This window comes from Globicephala melas, chromosome 1, assembly GCF_963455315.2.
Source record: "Globicephala melas chromosome 1, mGloMel1.2, whole genome shotgun sequence".
Taxonomy (NCBI): domain Eukaryota; kingdom Metazoa; phylum Chordata; class Mammalia; order Artiodactyla; family Delphinidae; genus Globicephala; species Globicephala melas.
This window is the reverse complement of record NC_083314.1, coordinates 78,909,085-78,925,965: the sequence shown is the minus strand read 5'-3', so window position 1 is coordinate 78,925,965 and position 16,881 is coordinate 78,909,085. Positions and strand designations below refer to the sequence as shown.

The 16,881-nt window shown below is 58.5% G+C and overlaps 1 protein-coding gene across 12 annotated transcripts; it reads right to left on the bottom strand.

Annotated features, from left to right (window-relative positions):
* Nucleotides 1-1,129: 1,129 nt before the first annotated feature.
* CELF3 (CUGBP Elav-like family member 3) lies at nucleotides 1,130-15,158 on the bottom strand. 12 transcript variants are annotated; one of them, XM_060299334.2, is made up of 15 exons: nucleotides 15,109-15,158; nucleotides 14,266-14,371; nucleotides 12,952-13,034; nucleotides 7,789-7,837; nucleotides 7,487-7,501; nucleotides 7,227-7,355; nucleotides 7,010-7,089; nucleotides 5,814-5,957; nucleotides 5,472-5,613; nucleotides 5,082-5,231; nucleotides 4,600-4,665; nucleotides 4,159-4,296; nucleotides 3,782-3,925; nucleotides 2,917-3,053; nucleotides 1,130-1,267 (listed from the first exon to the last, which is right to left on the bottom strand). In XM_060299334.2, the coding sequence occupies exons 4-14, from the start codon at nucleotides 7,835-7,837 to the stop codon at nucleotides 2,926-2,928; spliced, it is 1,185 nt and encodes a 394-aa protein (XP_060155317.1). In that variant the 5' UTR covers nucleotides 12,952-13,034; nucleotides 14,266-14,371; nucleotides 15,109-15,158; the 3' UTR covers nucleotides 1,130-1,267; nucleotides 2,917-2,925. The 12 variants fall into 12 exon arrangements, with proteins under 12 accessions (XP_060155317.1, XP_030702157.2, XP_060155273.1 ...); XM_030846297.3 differs by lacking the exon at nucleotides 7,487-7,501 and having other exon boundaries at nucleotides 7,227-7,352; XM_060299290.2 differs by lacking the exon at nucleotides 15,109-15,158 and having other exon boundaries at nucleotides 14,266-15,056.
* Between the last annotated feature and the right edge of the window lie 1,723 nt (nucleotides 15,159-16,881).

The following is a 16,881-nucleotide window of genomic DNA, read 5'->3' as shown; positions in this document are numbered from 1 at the left end:
TGGATGCGGGAGAGAGGCCTGCTGACCTGCTTTCTTCCCTCTGTGCCCAGCTCTACAGAGCATTCCAGAATTAAGCCCAAAAGAAGGGCAGAAGAATAGGATCATGAAGCCGTGATCAGTGCCTGGACACTGCTCAAAGGCAAGGGCTGGGCCTTCCTGATAGAGTTTTCTCTCCCAAACCTCACTCCCCTCACGTCCCTCCCACCCCGTCCCCGATCCATCCCCTACCTTCAACCTCCCAAGACACTTATTTGATGCTTTTAAACTTTTTCTTTATTTAGACAGAAAAGACCAACTCTTTAAAAGTAAAATGCAATAAATAAATAAGTTAAGCATAGAGAAGTGTCTGAAACGGACTCCCCACTCTCCCCGGACCACTCCCACCCCCACCCCATTTCTCTTCCCTAAAACCTCTTTCTAGAGAAAATGATCAGGTAATAAACCCCTTTAGCCCGCCCCACACCCCTCCTCCCAAATACCCAATTACCCCCCAAAGCAAAGGGAGAACTCAAGAGAGAGAGAAAATCCAAGGGAAACATTGTCTAAACCCCCAGAAAGAGAAATGGCAGCGTCCGGGCTGGGCCGGGCTGGATAACGCACGGGTGGTAGTGCTATTTACACGGAGGGGCCAGCAGAGACTGTAAACATTTTTAGGGGTTTGGGGGAGGTCTTTTCCTCGTGAAAGGAGGAGGGTCTCTGTGGCTGACTGGCGGAGAGGCAGCCCTCAGGGCTCCTCCACGTTCTCCTTGGAGGGGGCCCTTGGGGGAGGCAGTGAGTTTTAGGGCTGGGAGCCCAGGGTTCAGGGATATCCTACCTCGAGCTGAGGGTGGCCACAGGGAGTGTGACAACCAGCTTCTGAGAAACCCCGAATATGGGGGCGAGGCTGGGGCGAGGGTGGGCAGGGAGCATGTGGGAGGCCCCTGCTGCCCTCCCGGGCCGCACAGGTAGAAGAGGCCCGCTGCTGGGGGAGGCGAGTGCGAAGGCTGGGCGCAGAAGGCCCGTCACAGGAGCCCCAGCAGAAGGCAGATACCCCAGAGCCTTCGAGCCTGTTCCTTGCTCCCTCACAAAGGCCAAAAGGGCACCTGGGAGGAAACAGGCCCTTCGGGGAGGCGGGGTGGTGGGAGTGGGCCGGTGTCCTGTGCCCCCAGGGCCATGAAGCAGCGTTTGCCCCAGAGCCCAATCAAGGCCCAGGGCGGATGTGCAGAGAGGGCTGGGGCCAGTCGTGGGGCGAGGGGGTGAGGCGCCCCTTCCTCTGGTGTCTCCAGGCCTGTGAAGGAAGGAAACGTGGGTGAAGCTGTGGAGAAGATGGCAGCTGAGGCAGGTCCCAGGCCCTGGGTGAGGAGAGGGAGCTGGGGCGGCTGAGGAAGGCAGGTCATCAGAAAGGCCTCCGTCCAAACTGAACCATCCGGCCCCCCAGCCATTCGACAAGGGGCAGGGATGGAGGAGACGGGAGGGAGGGGCGAATGACACAAGAAACCAAAGGATATTAGGAAGGAAATACTCAAACAGCCCGTGAGGGAAGGAACATGGAAGATAACGGAGACAGGGACTAGAGGAGGAGGGGCAAAGAAATGAGACAACAAACAGGCAGGCAGAGGTGACTCAGAGAAAGGAGGAGGGTGCAGTGTCGGGACAGACACCTGGAAAAAGAGCAAGGGGGCATCCGCAAAAGGGCGGCAGAGCAGGCCAGGGTGGAACCAGGGCTGGACTTAGGGCTGGAGTCTAGTGGGGGCGAGCGAGACCCCCCAGCCTCTAGGGGGCGCTCTCATTCCTTTTTGGAAAGGAACAAAGAAAGCGAGAGAGAAATGCACGGAACACAGACCACAGTCACCAACCACTGTTGACCAAGCACATCCCGCGAGCTGCCCCCGGCCCTGACTCTGGGCTGGGGGGCGCTTCCCTCCGCGGACCCCTCCCCAAATAACAAACAATCGGCTCCAAAGACAACACGCTCGTTCCATGCAACTTACAGGGGCCCGGAGCAGGGGTCCGGGGATGGGGGCTTCGGCCGACAATGGACACGGGCCCTGGGCTGGGGGGCCCCCAGGGTGGGAGGAGTTAAGCAGCCAGGATTGGGGGGAAAGGGGGAAAAACAGAAAATGTGGGTATTGTTCTTGGGTTGTTTTTTTTTCAGGGGTTTGGTCCAAAGGAGATTAAACAACACAAAAGTAATGAAAGCTCACAGCTCTGTGGCCATGAGGTTGGCGGCTGGCGGGCAGTGGGGAGGAGGGGACCTGTTAAGTGAAATTCACAGGCAGTCCAGCATTGCAGCTGCCTCCACCTGAACCAAAGCTGCTCCCCAGAGCCCTGACACTCGGACTCCCCCCAGTCTGTTCTGTGTACTCTCCCCTGTCCCGTGGGTCTGCTGCCACATGAGGGAAATCACCTGGGGTCCAAGGCACCGGGACCTGATGTCCCCACTTCTCAGGACAACAGATATTCTAGGAGCCAGTGATTCTAGGACCCTCCAGTACCCTAAACCAGCCCCCTATTCCCCAAACCCTACTCCCCTAATTCTATTCCAACCTAAAGGAAAACCAGAAAAAGAGACACACAAGACACATGGACACTGACCAGACAAACGAGACCAGATATTGGGGAGGTTCTAGGGAGTGGACACAGACATATACAGACCTGGCTCTCTCTGGGGTCACAGTGTGAGTGTGTGTGCACACGTGCACGCGTGTGTGTCTGCGTGTGTGTGTGTGAGAGAGAGCGAGAGAAAGTGAAAGAGAGAGAGACTTGGGTGATTGAAAAACAGCTGAGGAAGCTGCTGCAGATCCCTGCCTCCAGTGCCCAGAGTCAGGGGTGGGCATCCCTGAGGGTGGTGGGAAAGGGGGTGGGGGCAGTCCAAGTGAGGGCCCTGGCTGCCATGTGAAGGGGCTGCAGAGGTCACAGGACAGGAGCGGGACCCACCTGGGGCCCTCAGTAGGGCCGGTTGGCATCCTTAGGCCGCTTTAGCTGGACTTTGAGGCGCTTCATGCCAATCTGGAAACCGTTCATGGCCTGGATGGCAGCCTGGGCACTGGCCGGATTGTCGAAACTCACAAAGCCTGAGGTGAGAGGGGCATAAGGCCTGGCCCAGCGCCAACCCCCCCGCCCTCCCCAGCCCTGCCCCACTGTCCTGTGCTTAGGCCGAGGCCTGCTCTTTGCTTTCCCGTCACCACCCTACTTCCTCCAGGTCTCCCAAATGCCCGGAAAACTGCCCAGCACACAGGAGGCTTTCGGTAAGTAGTTGTTGGTTGACAGGCTGAGTGAATGAGTCCAGTCCAGCCTCTCACACACCCTGGGACATTCCTTTCAGCATTCTTTGAGGGGCGGCAGCCCCTTCCTTGGCCTGGGTAGCTCAGAACCTGCCTTTTGAAACCTCCAGTCCGGACCCTAAATGACTTCTGAAGCCCAGAGGACAAGCACGTCCCCTTTCTCCCCTGAAGCAGCCTTTCAAAGAGTGAAGGCAGCTAAACCCTGCTCCCTAAGCCTTCCTTTTGACAACTGAACTTCCCCAGTTCCCGAGCCTCTTCCAATCCTCACAGAGCATGGATCTGACCAGTTCTTAAGGAGAAAAGATGTGGTTTTCTGGAGGAAGAGATGGGCCTGGGCAGCAGCTGGTATGGGATGTCAGGAGTGTAAAAACTGGTCCTTTCAGACTCTTGGACAATCTGGATTTCAACTACTGGGTCCATTGCAACCATAAGTGCCTGCAAATGCATCAGATCTTGACCTCATCTGGAGTTTGGCCAAAATGTGCTATATTTTATCTTTTAGATCATCATATTCTTACCAAAACACTTGCTCTGATTGGTGGCCCGGTCAACAAAGACTTTGGCTGAGATGACGTGGCCAAAGGGGACAAACATCTGGAGGATCTCTGAGTCAGTGAACTCCTGGGGCAGGTGGTAGATGAAGATGTTGCAGCCATCAGGGCCTGGGTGGCAGTGGAGACAGAAGGAAGAGCTCAGTGACTGGGAGACAGACTCAAGGTGCAGGGGGGCTGGGGAAGGCAGCCCCCAACATGTGGGCCAGGGCGCCAGCCACCTCACCTGCCCCCCTCCCCCCAGTTTCATCCCCACACAGGGGGCCAGAGCTGGCCTTGGAGCCCACGGCAAAGGCACCCCAGCCCTGAAGGCTCTTGGCTGGGACTCCCCGCCCAGGCCACACCTTCCCGTTGCTGCTGCTGCTGCTGCTGCTGCTGCTGCTGCTGCTGCTGCTGGGGGGGAGGCGGAGGCTGCTGGGCCACCAGGGCGGGAGGCTGTGGGAACGCGGGCGCCACCAGGCTGTAGGCTGCCGGGTAGGCTGCTGCGGGGGGAGGACAGAGAGAGCTAATGGGGTTCCTGAGAGGCCCCTGCCCCACCTGGCCCTCCCAGCCACCCCAGTCCCCCTCTCCCTCGCCCAGGCCGATGGAGTGGACAGGGCCGAGAGGTGTCAGAGGGGGAGCTGCCTCAGACCGTGCCCGTAAAGGCGTGTCCTCACAGGTATGGCCTGCTGGGAAGTCTGACGGGGTGGCTGGCAGACAGCACGAAGCCCAGGCCCAACTTCTGGGCCTCTTTTGCTCTTACCAACCCCTCCACCCAGGCCGGGGCCTGCGCTGGGGCTCCTCACCTGTATAGTGCTGCATCCCCGCGTAGGCCTGCTGCAGGGGGTCCACGGGGGCCGCGGGGCTCTGGGCTGGGGAGAGCAGCACTGACCGTGAGGGTGGGGCTGGGATGCTGCTGGGAGCCCCACCAGTGCCTCTTGGAGCAGAGGCCAGGCAGGTGGGGAGGAGAGCCTCATGGGAGAGCATGGGATGTGAAATGAGAGGGTGGAAATGCACAGAGCCGTAGGGAGAGGGGAGAGCCTGGCGTTAGCAAGACTTGAGTCTGTGACGGGCTGTGCAACCCTGGACGAACTCACTTCGCCTCTCTGTGCCTCAGCTTCCCTGGCTGAGACCAGGAAGGAACATCCCTGCCCAGGGTGACAGAGCAGGAGAAAGCGCCGTTATCACCCCACAGCCTGGAGAGGGAAGGTGTGTCATGCCTGCCGGCAGTGAGAGCGATAGCTGGGGCGGTTGCTGGGGAGAGGGGTGGGTAGGCAGAGAACCCCACCTGGGTAGGGGTGAACCCCGTTGGGATACAGAGCATCAGGGGCAGGCTGCCCAGTGGGCTGGGTGGGCACCGGGCTGTAGCCGTTGACGCCCAGGGCAGCAGGGATTGCAGAGACGGGCGTGGCAGCGATGGCAGGAGGGGTGCTGGTTCCTGGGGAAGAGAAAGCGGCAGAGACAGAACAGAGAAGCAGACACACACATACACACAAATGCAGAGAAGCAGTCAACAAGTCTGAGGGCAGAGGGGAGGAAGCAGGCTACTCTCTGACCCCTGAACCCCTCCCAGCCCCCATGGCTTCCCTGAGTGATGCCCTGTGCCCCCCTCCCCTCCCCCACCACGAGGTAGCTCCCCTGACCTGCCCCACTCACACCCAGCCCAGCCCTGCTTTACCTGAGGATGGGGTGATGGGGGTGGCGATGAGGCCATTGGCATTGATGGCGGCCATGTGCTGCATCTGCACGGCAGCCATGGTGGCCATGGGGCTGAGGTAGGCACTGTGAGCCGCTACCAGGGCCGCCTGCTGCTGCATCAGCTGGGGACAGGGGAAGAGAGGAGAGTGGGGCCAGCTCCCCTGCAGCCTGGCCTGGCTCCCCTCCCAACCCTGGTCCTGGGCATTGGTGGTGGGGGCGGGGGGGCAGGACGCTGGAGAGCGTGGGGATGGGTCCGGCCCAGCACGGGGAGGAGGGGTTGGGGGGCGTGAGGGCAGGGCGGGGGGCGGCGGGCAGTGCTCACGGCCTGGGTGTAGGCGCTGTAGGCTCCGAACTGGAGGGCGATGGGGCTGAACATGCCCAGCTGGGTGGCCACCTGCTGCATTCGGCGGAGACCTCGCTCCTTCTCCGTGTCAGCAAACTTCACCACCAGGCTGGACGAGGCACCCTGGGCACCGGCCCCCCATGTGGTCAGAGGGACAGAGTCGGGGTCTTTCTTCCCCAGAGCCCTCACGACCTGGCCTCAGTTCCACCACGCGTGGCTTGGCCTCTTTGGGAGGGCAGCCATCATTGTGCCTATGTCAAAGCGGGGAGACTTTCATCCCACCCTCCCCCTGTGCCAGAGTGTGCAAAAGACTAAAAAACGTAGAGGAATGTGCTGGGAAAGGGAAAGTTCTCCTAGAATGCAAAGGGCAGTCCTGGCTTCTCCATGAAGATTCTGAGCCGGAAATCCTCCCCAGGGTGGATCAAGCCACAGCAAACGTTTAACCTCAAGCTCGTCTTGCCTGGTAGCTACCCCACCCCCTTACCTCACCCCATGCTCCCACATCCCAGTCCTCACGGTGTGCTCAGGGATGCAGCCTCAAAGTTTCATACCAGCCTATGCCAAATAAAAACCAGCCTGGAACATTTGCAAGGACTGTTGTAGAATCCTAGGGTCTGGAACGCAGTTCTCTATCTGATGCTGCCCAGGTCCCTGCTAAGTGTTTGCCCAGCCTCTGCTGGAGAACCTCGAGTTACAGGAAGCTCACCTCCTTGGGAGCTAGCTAGTTCCTTCTGAGAGGTTTGTTCTGCTGGGGGAGCCCTCTGCGAGATCAGTCAGCTGACCCACTGCTAATGTGTGGGGCAGCAGGATGAATGTGCAGAGGGCACGCAGGGCCTCTAAGCAAGTGTCCCGATGCCCAGCCAGTGAGGCGGGGTGGGGGGAGGGGGGGATGCGATATGGGAAGGAAGGAGAAGAGGTGAGAGGTGACCAGGGCTGAGGGCTGGAGGAGGCAGGAGAGGAGGGGCTGGGAGATGTTATTGGAAAGGGGAAGCTGTCCCTAAGAGGTTTGATTCTTCTGCCAGAAAATTCTTTTTGAATAATAGTCATTCAATAATAGGCAGTCCATTCTGGATAGTAAAGACCCTATCCAACACGGACTGCGCCCTCTGAGCCAGGGTCTGGCGTGGGCCCAGCCAGGCTGGAAGAGGCCTGAGGGCTGGGGCAACGGGACTCACCGGCAGGGTCCGGCTGCTGTGAAGGGTGTTGATGGCGGCCTGGGCCTCGGCGTGAGTCTGGAACTTCACGAAGGCGCAGCCTGGAGAGTTCAAGAGGGAGGAGGAAGGGGTGAGTGCCCACCCTTGAGGGCCCCGACAGTCCCCATAGCCCACGGAACCAGTGGGGGAGGGGCAGGAAGGCGGAATGCCCGGCGGGGAAGGGGTATCTGTGGGCTACCTTTGCTGGTGCCGTCTGGGCCCCGGAGCACAGTGCACTCGTCTATGGTCCCGAAAGGCTCGAACATCTTCCGGACGTCCTCATCTGTCTGCTGCTTCCCTAGCATCCCCACAAAGAGCTTCCGGTCTTCTGGCGGGTAGGGCACAGGAGGAGGGGCAGGTTCAGGGCCTCCAGGCTGCTTTCCCAGCCCTGCTCCAGCTTGGGACAGGCAGAGAGACCCCTCCCCTTCGCCTTCAGCTCTTCCCTGGAACTCCCCTCACCCCTGACCGATGGCTCTAGGGCGTGAAAGAAGGGATGGTTGGGGGATGGGCTGCAGATACATAGACTGTGCATACCAGTTCTGAAGGACTGACTTGCACTCCACTCTGGGCCTCAGTCTTGCCATCTCTGCAATGGGCTGGATCACATCCCCTCTGGCCACCCTGACTCCTATGCCCATCTTGACTGGGAACCCTTCAGAATTCTCAGACTTTCTTCCTCAGAAAGCCTGCCCCTCAGCTACTCCAAGTCCTAGGCCTGCGGATTGAGGGAGAAGGATTGAGTCCCAAGGTACAAAACCTACCTCCTCGGCTCTCGCTGTCGGCTGGCTTGACCTGGATCGGCCTGTTCATCTAAAGGAAAGAAGAGAAAGCAACTGCTGGGGACCTCCTCTGACCACCCCAGGAGGCCTCCCCAGGCCAGGACCTGTGGAGAGGCTAGAGGGAGTAAGCCCCAGGCCCAGCCCTCTAAAGTGCTGATGGGAAGGGAGGGATGGGGCTTAATCTTGTTTAGGATTGGACCTGAGGGGATTAGAGGTAGTGGAAGGAGAGGATGTAGAGGAGGATGCTCCTGGGGCACGACTCTAAGCTCAGGTAGGGCCCCAGATGATTTGGCCGGGGAGAGGTGCTGCCCTCCTTAGGGGGAGAGTGGGGCTGCCCATAGGACCCGGGTCCTGAGTTAGAGCCCAACTAAGGGCTGTTCAGCAAAAGCTGCCTCAGTTCTACAAAGTAGGAGCAACAGAGGCCACCCCCTCAAGCAGCCCCAAGGAAGACTCTAGACTGAGGGAGACCCCACAGATGCCCCGACTTCCTTCTGACCCCTAGAGGTGTGTTTGCCTCTCTTTCTGCCCCCCTACACCCCTTGACCCCTGGGGGAAGGCACTCGGGCAGCACAAAGGGAGCAGATGCCCAGTCTCCGTGGCAACGGGAGAATGCGCGCCATGGCAACCGCCCACTCAGCCTGATTTATCCGTCCCCGTCGCCCAGGCGACCATGGTGACGTCATCACTTGTGCTGCTCCACACACCCGGAGAAGGAGTGGGGAGGGGGGGTGGGAACAGGGTATGCTGGGGGTGGAGGATTTGGTGGGGGCTGGGAGGTGGGGGAGGGGCCCAGGAGAGCTTCCTGATTCTGGAGGGAGGCGCTGAGCAGGCCCTGCAGGGGCCATACTGTCCAAGCTCCTGCCTTCCTCCTCCAGATCAAATCCTTGATGTCTCACCGCCAAGACAGCTCTAAAGGAGGAAATGCTGTCCTGTGCTCTTTCGCGATTCTCCGGGTACCCGGAAGTCCTCCTGAGCTCTACCCTCTCCCTACTCCTGCAGCATCTCCCTTTGTTCAGCCTCCAGTGGAAATGCAGACAGTTCCCCACTCCATGTTCCTGTCTGGTAAGAGGACTTGGGAATGACTCCCGCAGGTTGATTGCCTTAACCAGTGTGGGGAGCATCTTAGGAACTGGAGAGGGAGGAAAGGACTCAGTATTTCACATCTGAAAATATTTTGCTGTTGAAGGCTTTGACCGCTGGGGCCACACCTGGCCACCCCACTCATCTGATGGTGGGGCAGCCTTAGTTCTAGTGACCAAAAAAATAAGTAAACAGAAGAAAACATTCATCCAAATTCTGAGGGTGGGGCCAAAGTTACCCTCAGGAAAGGCACTGGACTTCGAGGACTGGCTCTGCCACTCACTGGCTGGGTGACCTTGGACAAGTCATTTCTCTCCTCTAGGCCTCAGCTTCCTCATCTGTAAAATGGGCTGGATCAGGCGATCTAGAGTCAGGTTCCCCTCAGCTCTAGTATTCTAGCCTTGAGGTCTTGTGTGTCAGCACTTAACACAGAGAAGTGCAGAAATGATAGTTGCCCCTGCCCCTTCTCACACTGCACCCTGTTCCCAGGTGTCACGCCATGCCAGTCAGTCTGGCTGGACTCTGCAAGTGAGGTATTTTCAGCCCGGATCAAATCTAGGCCCCGCCTCAACCACTACTTCCTCCCTGTCCACCCCTCCCCCCCAATCTCTGGATCTGAGAGCAGCTGGGGGTGGTGGTGGGGGTGGTGGAGGGGGAACAGTCACACAAATCCTCCGGCCAATCTGCCCCAGCTTTATCCTCCACCAATCTGGGATTATCCCATCGGAGGTTCAATCTCCTCAGGAGCGCGTGTGAGTTTGTGTGTGAGTTGGTGTGTGTGTAGCAAGGGGTGGGGGTCAGACACTCAGGACTCTTGGTCCTTCACTCCCCTTCTCTCCCGTACTCCAGTCAAAGCCATCAGGAAGTCCTCTTACAGGCAGGTCAGCAGCCAGCCCCCCAGCTCCCACTACAGGAGAGGTAGGATTGGAGTCACAGCTTCGGGGAATTCTTAATCTCGGCACTAACCCCTTCCCAACAGGCCCCTGGGGATTTGTTGCTCTAGCTGGGGCTGGGGAACCTGGGATCCAGGGAGAAAGGATGGTGTTCCCTCCCTGCAAGGCTCCCAGGCACAAAAATAGCATATCAATAAGTATCCACAGCTGACATGGATTCGCACAAAAACACACACAAGTGCGCAGACCACAGCACAGACCACGTTGACGGAAGGCTCTCCCCACTCCCTCACAGACAGACTCCTCCCTCAGTGGCCCCCAGTGCCCCGTTCCCAGCCTCTCCTTCTTGGCCTGGCACTTCCTGTGGGAAGCTCGGCCTTTGTTAGCTCAGCTCGGGCACACCTGCCTCCTCCCCTGAGTCCAGCTGGGCCCTGTTTACCGGGCAACCTGGCGCCGGGCGCCTCTCTTCCCTAGCTACCACCCGCCAGGTGATAAGCCCTCCCCAGGGCCTCCCAAAGAAGAAGGGGCTATTTATACTCCTACCAAGTATCCCTGAGGCCCCTACCAACATGGTCACTTGTAAGTAAGTCCCTCTCACCAATAGCTAAGACTCCACTTCCAAGAAGAGCTCCCCATGCCCACAGATCTAATTTTCCTGAGGGCACAGTCCTGGTGCCCTGCCACTTCCGACTCCAGACTTGCGCCCGGTGTCCCAGACCACACACAGGTCCTCTCCATGGAGCCAGAATCCACCTGCCCAACGGCAAGATGACGGGGAGGACCCGTGTCCCCAGAGTGGGATTTTGGCCCAAGTAGAGGGGGAAGCGCAGGCCAGACAGGGGTCCTTCACACCACCACCTCCAGGAGGTCACACCCTGCTCCTAGGAAGAATCCAGGGACCTGTGACAGAGCCTCTCCTGGGAACTCTTAGGGGAGAGAGAAGGAAATGCGGTTCCATGGCCATAGGCCCAGCTCCCATTCTTTCTCTCTGCAGCCTGAAGCGTCACTCAAATATGGTGGCATCTTCCGGATTCTGAGCTGACAAAGATGGGGAGAAAGGAGAGCGGGTAAATGCCCCCATTAGAGAAAGAACCTGCAGTCAGAGGGCACGGAGATTAGACAGTAGGAGGAACTTCCCAACACAGTTGTGCAAGAGCTGGCACGCTGGACACACACACACACACACACTCACACTCACACTCACACTCAATGACTGTCTGAGGGGAAACACTGCTGCCAGAAAGGCAGGTGGCTGAGAAAAGATCTGGGGGCACAAAGGGTCAGGCAGAGCTTGGTTATAGACATCTGCTCCCCCAAACCCCCAGCACGGGGGGCCCCTTGGAGGATAGAACCCCTCATTTCCTACTAAAGGCTCTGTCAGGTGCCTCTGGATTCTGTCCCCTGGGGCAAGGGCCAAAGTGGAGGACTCAACCTCACCTGGGAGCTTGGGGCAAGGCTCGACAATTATTAACTGGGGCTCCCTTCTCACTCGCCTCCCACCCTGGGCCTTATTACCTCAGGAAGAGGAGGCAGCGCCTTTCCACACCCAGGGCGTAGCCCTGCCTGAGCCACACAGGCAGCTGGAGGGGGACAGAGCCAGGGCAGAAGCCCCCAGCTGGCACAGATGGCCCTGGGGCTCCTGTGCACCCGGCGCCATCTCTCTCACCCATGTCCCCACTCCAGTACCCCTGCTTTCTACCTTCTCCCTTGTCCCTCTCTGGTTTCCGCAGGGGCTCTGAGAGATAGGAGACAACAGAAAAAGACAGAGAAACGGCAATGGAAATGAAAACTGCTGATTTGTGGGGGGCCTCCCCAGAGGAAAGAGAGAGGAGAGTTGTGAGGTCATGTGATGGGAACAGGGCTTCATGTGCCCAAACACACACACACACACACTCACACACACACACACACGCTGCTTAGAGCCCGAGCCTGCTCACACATACACAGATCCTTAACTCTGTGGGCGATGGCTGTTCTGGGCTACCTTGCCCCCGACTGGATAAGATAGTGGGGTGAAGGTGGGGAGCTGGCAGCAGATCTGCTTTCCTATAGTGGTATTTAGGGTTGAGGGCCACAGAGGGTCACAGAGCCATGGAGGGGGTGAAGTTGGGAGTGGTGGAGACAGTTCTAATTTTCCTAGATCCCCCCCGCCGCCCTTCCCATCTGTTTTGTCTATTTCTCTCCCAGGAAGAGCTAGAGGATCGGGCTCCATCTCCATTCCCACACGAGGGAAGGAGAAGATGTGACAGGTGTGTCTCCAGCACTCAGACTGTGTTTAGCAAATGTTGGCTGGAGGGAAGGGTGGAGTTAGCTCTCAAGAGGTACTTTCCAGGGAAGACAACAGAAGCCGATAGATACAGAAAGGGAACGGCACATCCCTTCCCCACAGGATGGGTAACTGGGGGGCAGTCTGAGATTCTTTATTCCTGTCCGTGCCAGCCCAGGCCTGGGATGAGCTGCAAGGCTGCCTGGGAAGAAGACAAAGAGCTCTGACCTTGCAGGAGGGAGGCCACGTCAGAGGCACCCCCTGCCTCCCTGGGCACACTTGGTGGGGTCAGGCCTGAACTTCCACACTGATGGCTGCCCCTGCCCTTGTCTGCTGCCCGCAGCCCCCCTCCGCAGGGCTTACTCCCAGCCCAGGCCCACCAGGCCCTGACCACCCTGATGCCCTGTGGCACTGTTCCCGCGGCTTTTCCTGGGAGACGCGAGGTGAGCCTGTTCGACCTCAGAAGTCAGCACAGAGATGCCAGGCGGGCAGGCACCAGCTGCCCATCTCTGGCCGCAGGCACCCCTCCCCCATTTCACAGGCAGATTTCCTCCCCAGAGCCAGAAAGAGTGCCTGAGTGCCTCCTGCTCACTCGGCCCTGCACTTGGTGTCCAAAGTCTTCTCCCCATGCCTCCCAGCCAGCTAAGTCCCTCCTCTGAGTGCTGCCCCGGGGGCAGGTTGGGAAGTGGGGAAAGGGCTACCTCTGCTCTTTGCAAGGGTTATATCTACTCTGCTCCTCGCTGTTTTCCTTCTCTCTTGGTGAGAAGAAATGCGTGCATCTTCAGCAAGGAGGCGGGGGCTTCCCGGTGATGAGAGGAGGTGGAAAATACACTCAGTGTCTTGGGAAGGTGGTGCCCCTTCTAAGGCCCTTCTCAGCCCCCTGGCCTTGAAAAGGCCGGGACTCACCCCTGGAAGCGTCTTCTGTTCGTGCAGGGCGCTCTGGGCCTTCAGGGCTGAATCGCGGGCACAGTATGTCAGGAAGGCACATCCTGAGGAGGGGCAGGGGCAGAGAGACCGGGTCGGGGGTAAGTCCCCGGTCTCCCCTCCCTAAAAGGCCCCCTACCCCCCACGAAACTGAGGACTGGGAAGCTTGTCCCTTCTTGCCACCTTCTGCCTGCTGGGGTGGGGAGGTGTCTGAGAGGGGGTGCACATTCGTCCCCGGAGTCTCTGGGCTGATGAGCACAGGGCAGAGACCCCGAGACCAGGAGGCTTACATGGTGGGGTGATGGAAGAGGGAGAACGCCTGGGCTGTGGGAGCTGGGGCTTTGTGTGGGGGGAGGAGAAGGGGCATGTGATCTCCAGACAAGTACGTGTGGTGTGGTTTTCTCTCTTCCTTAGCTGGTCTCCTTTCCCCTTTCTCCTTTGCCTCCACCTCCCTCCATCTTGGTCATCATCAGCCCTCTCCTCTCCCATTTTCTCTATTTCCTCCTCTCTCTCCAGCTCCATGGGAGGCAGGTGGAGGGTGGAGAGCTGACTAGAGAAGGAAAGGGAAGAGTGGGGAGCCGGAGTCCCTGGGCCGGTGGAGGGGGAGGCAGCGTGGCCCCTCTGACTCCCAGTGTCTGGGGCTCTCCAAGGCCTGACCCCAGGCCTGACCCTGCTTAGCTGCACAGCCCTTTGGCCTGAGGCACATCCTCTTTCACCCCCAGCTCCCTTAACTTTCAAGTCCCTACGCTTCCCAGATCTTTACCAATCTGTGTCCTACACTGTTTCCCAGGTCCCCCTCTTTAGTTCTGGGGCTGCCCTGCCCACTCCACGAACATCCACTCTTTCCAGGTTGAGCACCTGACCCTGTGTCCCGACCCCCATCCCAATAGTATCTGAGGCTACTAAGACTCTCAGTCTTGTGCGTGCTGCCCCCCTCCACACACACACCCCTGCCCAGCTCCTTATCTTTCAAACCAGCTCTCTCGTTCCTCCATCCTTCCTTGAGTTCATCCACATCATCCCCCTCAACTTTGGGGTCCACATCTCTGCAGCCACCTGGACAACTCTTCCCCCAGAGAGGCTCTCCTTGGTCCTCCACCTGAGGTCCCCTGGTCACCCTAGCTGAGTTCTCTTCTAGCTCCTCCATCCACACTCCCCAGCCCATGAACTCTTTTCCTTCCAGATCAGCCTTCTCCAGCCACTCCATCCCTCCAGCCTGGCTTCCCCACCTCCTCCCAGCCTCCCAACCTCCCAGCCCACTCCCTGAAGCCTCTCCAGCCTGGCCTGACCCCTCACCCTTGTGCAGCCCGGTGTACTTGTCCTTGATGACAGTCAGCTCGAAGATCCGACCAAACTGTTCGAAGATGGGTTTCAGGTCCTTTTCCTCCAGATGCCTCGGTATCTGCCCCACAAACAGCTTGATGGCATCCGGTTCCTTCATTGGGGCGGCCCAGGAGAAGGGGCCGAGGGGAGCAGGGAGAGGCCCGAAGGCCAGGGGGAGCTGCCCAGCAAGGAGGCAAGTGGCTGGGGCTGGCTTTCCCTTTGGCCTCAACCACAGTGCTGAGCGGAGGGGCCGCTCTTCACACAAAGGAGGCCCAGGGAGTTGAGGGCTCGGGGTCAGGGGTCTAGGCAGACACTGTCATGCCACCAGGGGGCATAGCCCAAGCAAACGATCTCCCTCCCAGAGATCTGGCAGATATCCCAGGATGGGGGGCAGTGTGGCCAAGACCTGGAGGGTTAGGGTGGTAGCAGGGGCGCTGGGAACTAGGGGTTGAGATTAGAGCTGGAGGTGGAGGAAAGGGCCTGAGGAGGGTGATGGGGTTGCAGGCTGAGGGGTTAGGGTCCTGGTATGGTTGCCAGCAGCGTTGGGGGGGGGGCACTCCTGATGTGGGGCAGGTGGAGCTCTCGTTGGCTTCCCTGGGAGGACACCTCCCCTGTGGCTGATCCTTCTGCTGGGTCCGAAGATCCCTGATGCCAGATGCTTGATCTCTGATGGCGGCAGGGCGCCGGGGGTCCCTTTGGCCCTGCCGCCTCCCTTCAGGTCCTCCCCTCAGCCCCCCTCCCACCCCCACCCCGGTCCCCGGGCCTGGGCTGCTGCTGGCTGCTCCCGCCGCTGGGGCTGCCTGCTTTCCCGGTCACCTGGGTCCCGGAGCTCTGCTCTCCGGCCGCGCTCTCCTCAACAAAAACCTCCCCCCTCCACACCCCCCTCCCCACTCCCACCTCCTTTCCCCTGACATCAGTGATGTCAGTCTCAGGGGTGGAAGACAAATTCTCTACCCTGGAGAGGGACGCACAATCCAGACAAGAGCCACGCCCTCTTCCTATCTCCTTCCTCCCTGACTCCCTTCCCACCCCCAGAAGAGCAGCTGGTCCTGTTGATAATAACCCTTCCCCCATCTTACTCCCTAATCACGAGTTGGGCAAGGCACTAAGATGGAGAATTTATAGAGGAGCCCTAAGGTGGGGTCCATTGTTCCGGGGGCTGGAGCTGTCCCCGGTGCTGGAAGAGAAGACCCAGGAGAGGGGAGCAGGGGGGAGGAAGAGAGAGGAGCTGGCATCTGGGGAGACTGAGAGTGGGGAGCCAAGGGAAGAAAACAGGGAAAAGAAGATGGCATAGAGATGGCTGGGCAGATTAGGGGCGGGTGGGGAGAAGGGTGTAGCTGGGGAGGGAAGCAGGTCGCAGAGCCTGGGGGAAAGGGCAGAAGGGACCCAGAGAGAAAGATGGAAAGGGGGCTGTGGAAGAGAGAGCAGGGTGAGATGAGTGCAGAGAGAGAACTGTGTTTTCCAGAAAGGGAACCAAGAAAAACTCGATCTTGCTGGCATTTGCCGACGCCCCCTTCTCGCCCTCTGGGGCGTTTGTGTGTATAAGTGCGTGGGCAGGGAGGCAGCAGTGGTGACAGCGGGAGCTCGCACTTGGAAGCTGTTTGAAGACCAGGACACTGTTTAATTCAGCTTTTACTGTTCACAGTGTCCAGCACAGTGTCTTGTTCACACGTAGTAGGAGCTTAACAAATATTTCTCGAATAAGTAGTCAATGCCAAGAACCTCTGATGAGAGTAGATTCCTGATTCCTTCAATGGGCAGAATCACAGCTGGCAAGTTCCCCTTTAGGGCAGAGGAAACCCCCAAATTCCTTCCTTCTGCTTCTCCCCTCCCCCCACCCCAGTTATGTTCCCTGACTGGGACTCTCTAATTGAGTCAGGTAACAAAGAGGGATGAGGGAAGCATATTTGGGGGCCATTACTCCCCTAAACAGTTAAACTTCTACAGATGATCAGTTTGCCCTGTGATGTCGAGGGAGCTTGACCCCTCTGTACACTGGGCTCACTCACAGCTCCCCCTCAATGCAGGGAGTGTCTGCTGGCATCAAACCTCTTGGATGGGGCAGCCCTTGCCTGCCATCAGGTGCTCACCGACCTGGGCTCACAGCTTTTGTGGAACTCCTTGCCTCCTGTCACCCCTTCTTCGCCCCAGAATGGGGCTGATGTCTCCACAGTGGTGCTGGTGTCTCTGAAATCTGTCCTGCCTGAATCCCAGCAGCCCTGCCTCAGCTCTCTGGACAGGCAGGCTTTTCTTCTGGAAGGGAATTAATAGTACTATCACTTAGATGGCTCTTACGGTGTTGGTCCGTGTCATAGGCATTGTTTAAGTGCTTTAGATTTACTAACTTGTTTAACCCTCAGCACCACCCTATGATGTAGGTTCTATTGTTATCTTCGAGTAAAGATGAGGAAACTGAGGCACAGAGAGATTAAATGACTTGCCTAAGGTCACACACTGGAAAGAGGTATAGCTGAGAGTGGAGCCCGGACCGTGTGGTTCCAAGTCCATGCGTTTAACTTCCCTGTCAAATCTCCTCTTGGGAATGGGGGGAGTGGTTGAGCCTGGCCTTTCTTCCTCTTGTGTCTTCAT

What these genes read in the sequence shown, in the direction of transcription:
- CELF3 (XM_060299290.2), bottom strand. Translation starts at nt 14,410, where the DNA reads ATGAAGGAACCGGATGCCATCAAGCTGTTTGTGGGGCAGATACCGAGG. An exon ending in ACAGCAGCCGGACCCTGCCG is followed by an intron (nt 5,958 to 7,009) that starts GTGAGTCCCGTT and finishes GCCGGTGCCCAG; the next exon opens with GGTGCCTCGTCCAGCCTGGT. An exon ending in CGGGGTTCACCCCTACCCAG is followed by an intron (nt 4,666 to 5,081) that starts GTGGGGTTCTCT and finishes TGCTCTCCCCAG; the next exon opens with CCCAGAGCCCCGCGGCCCCC.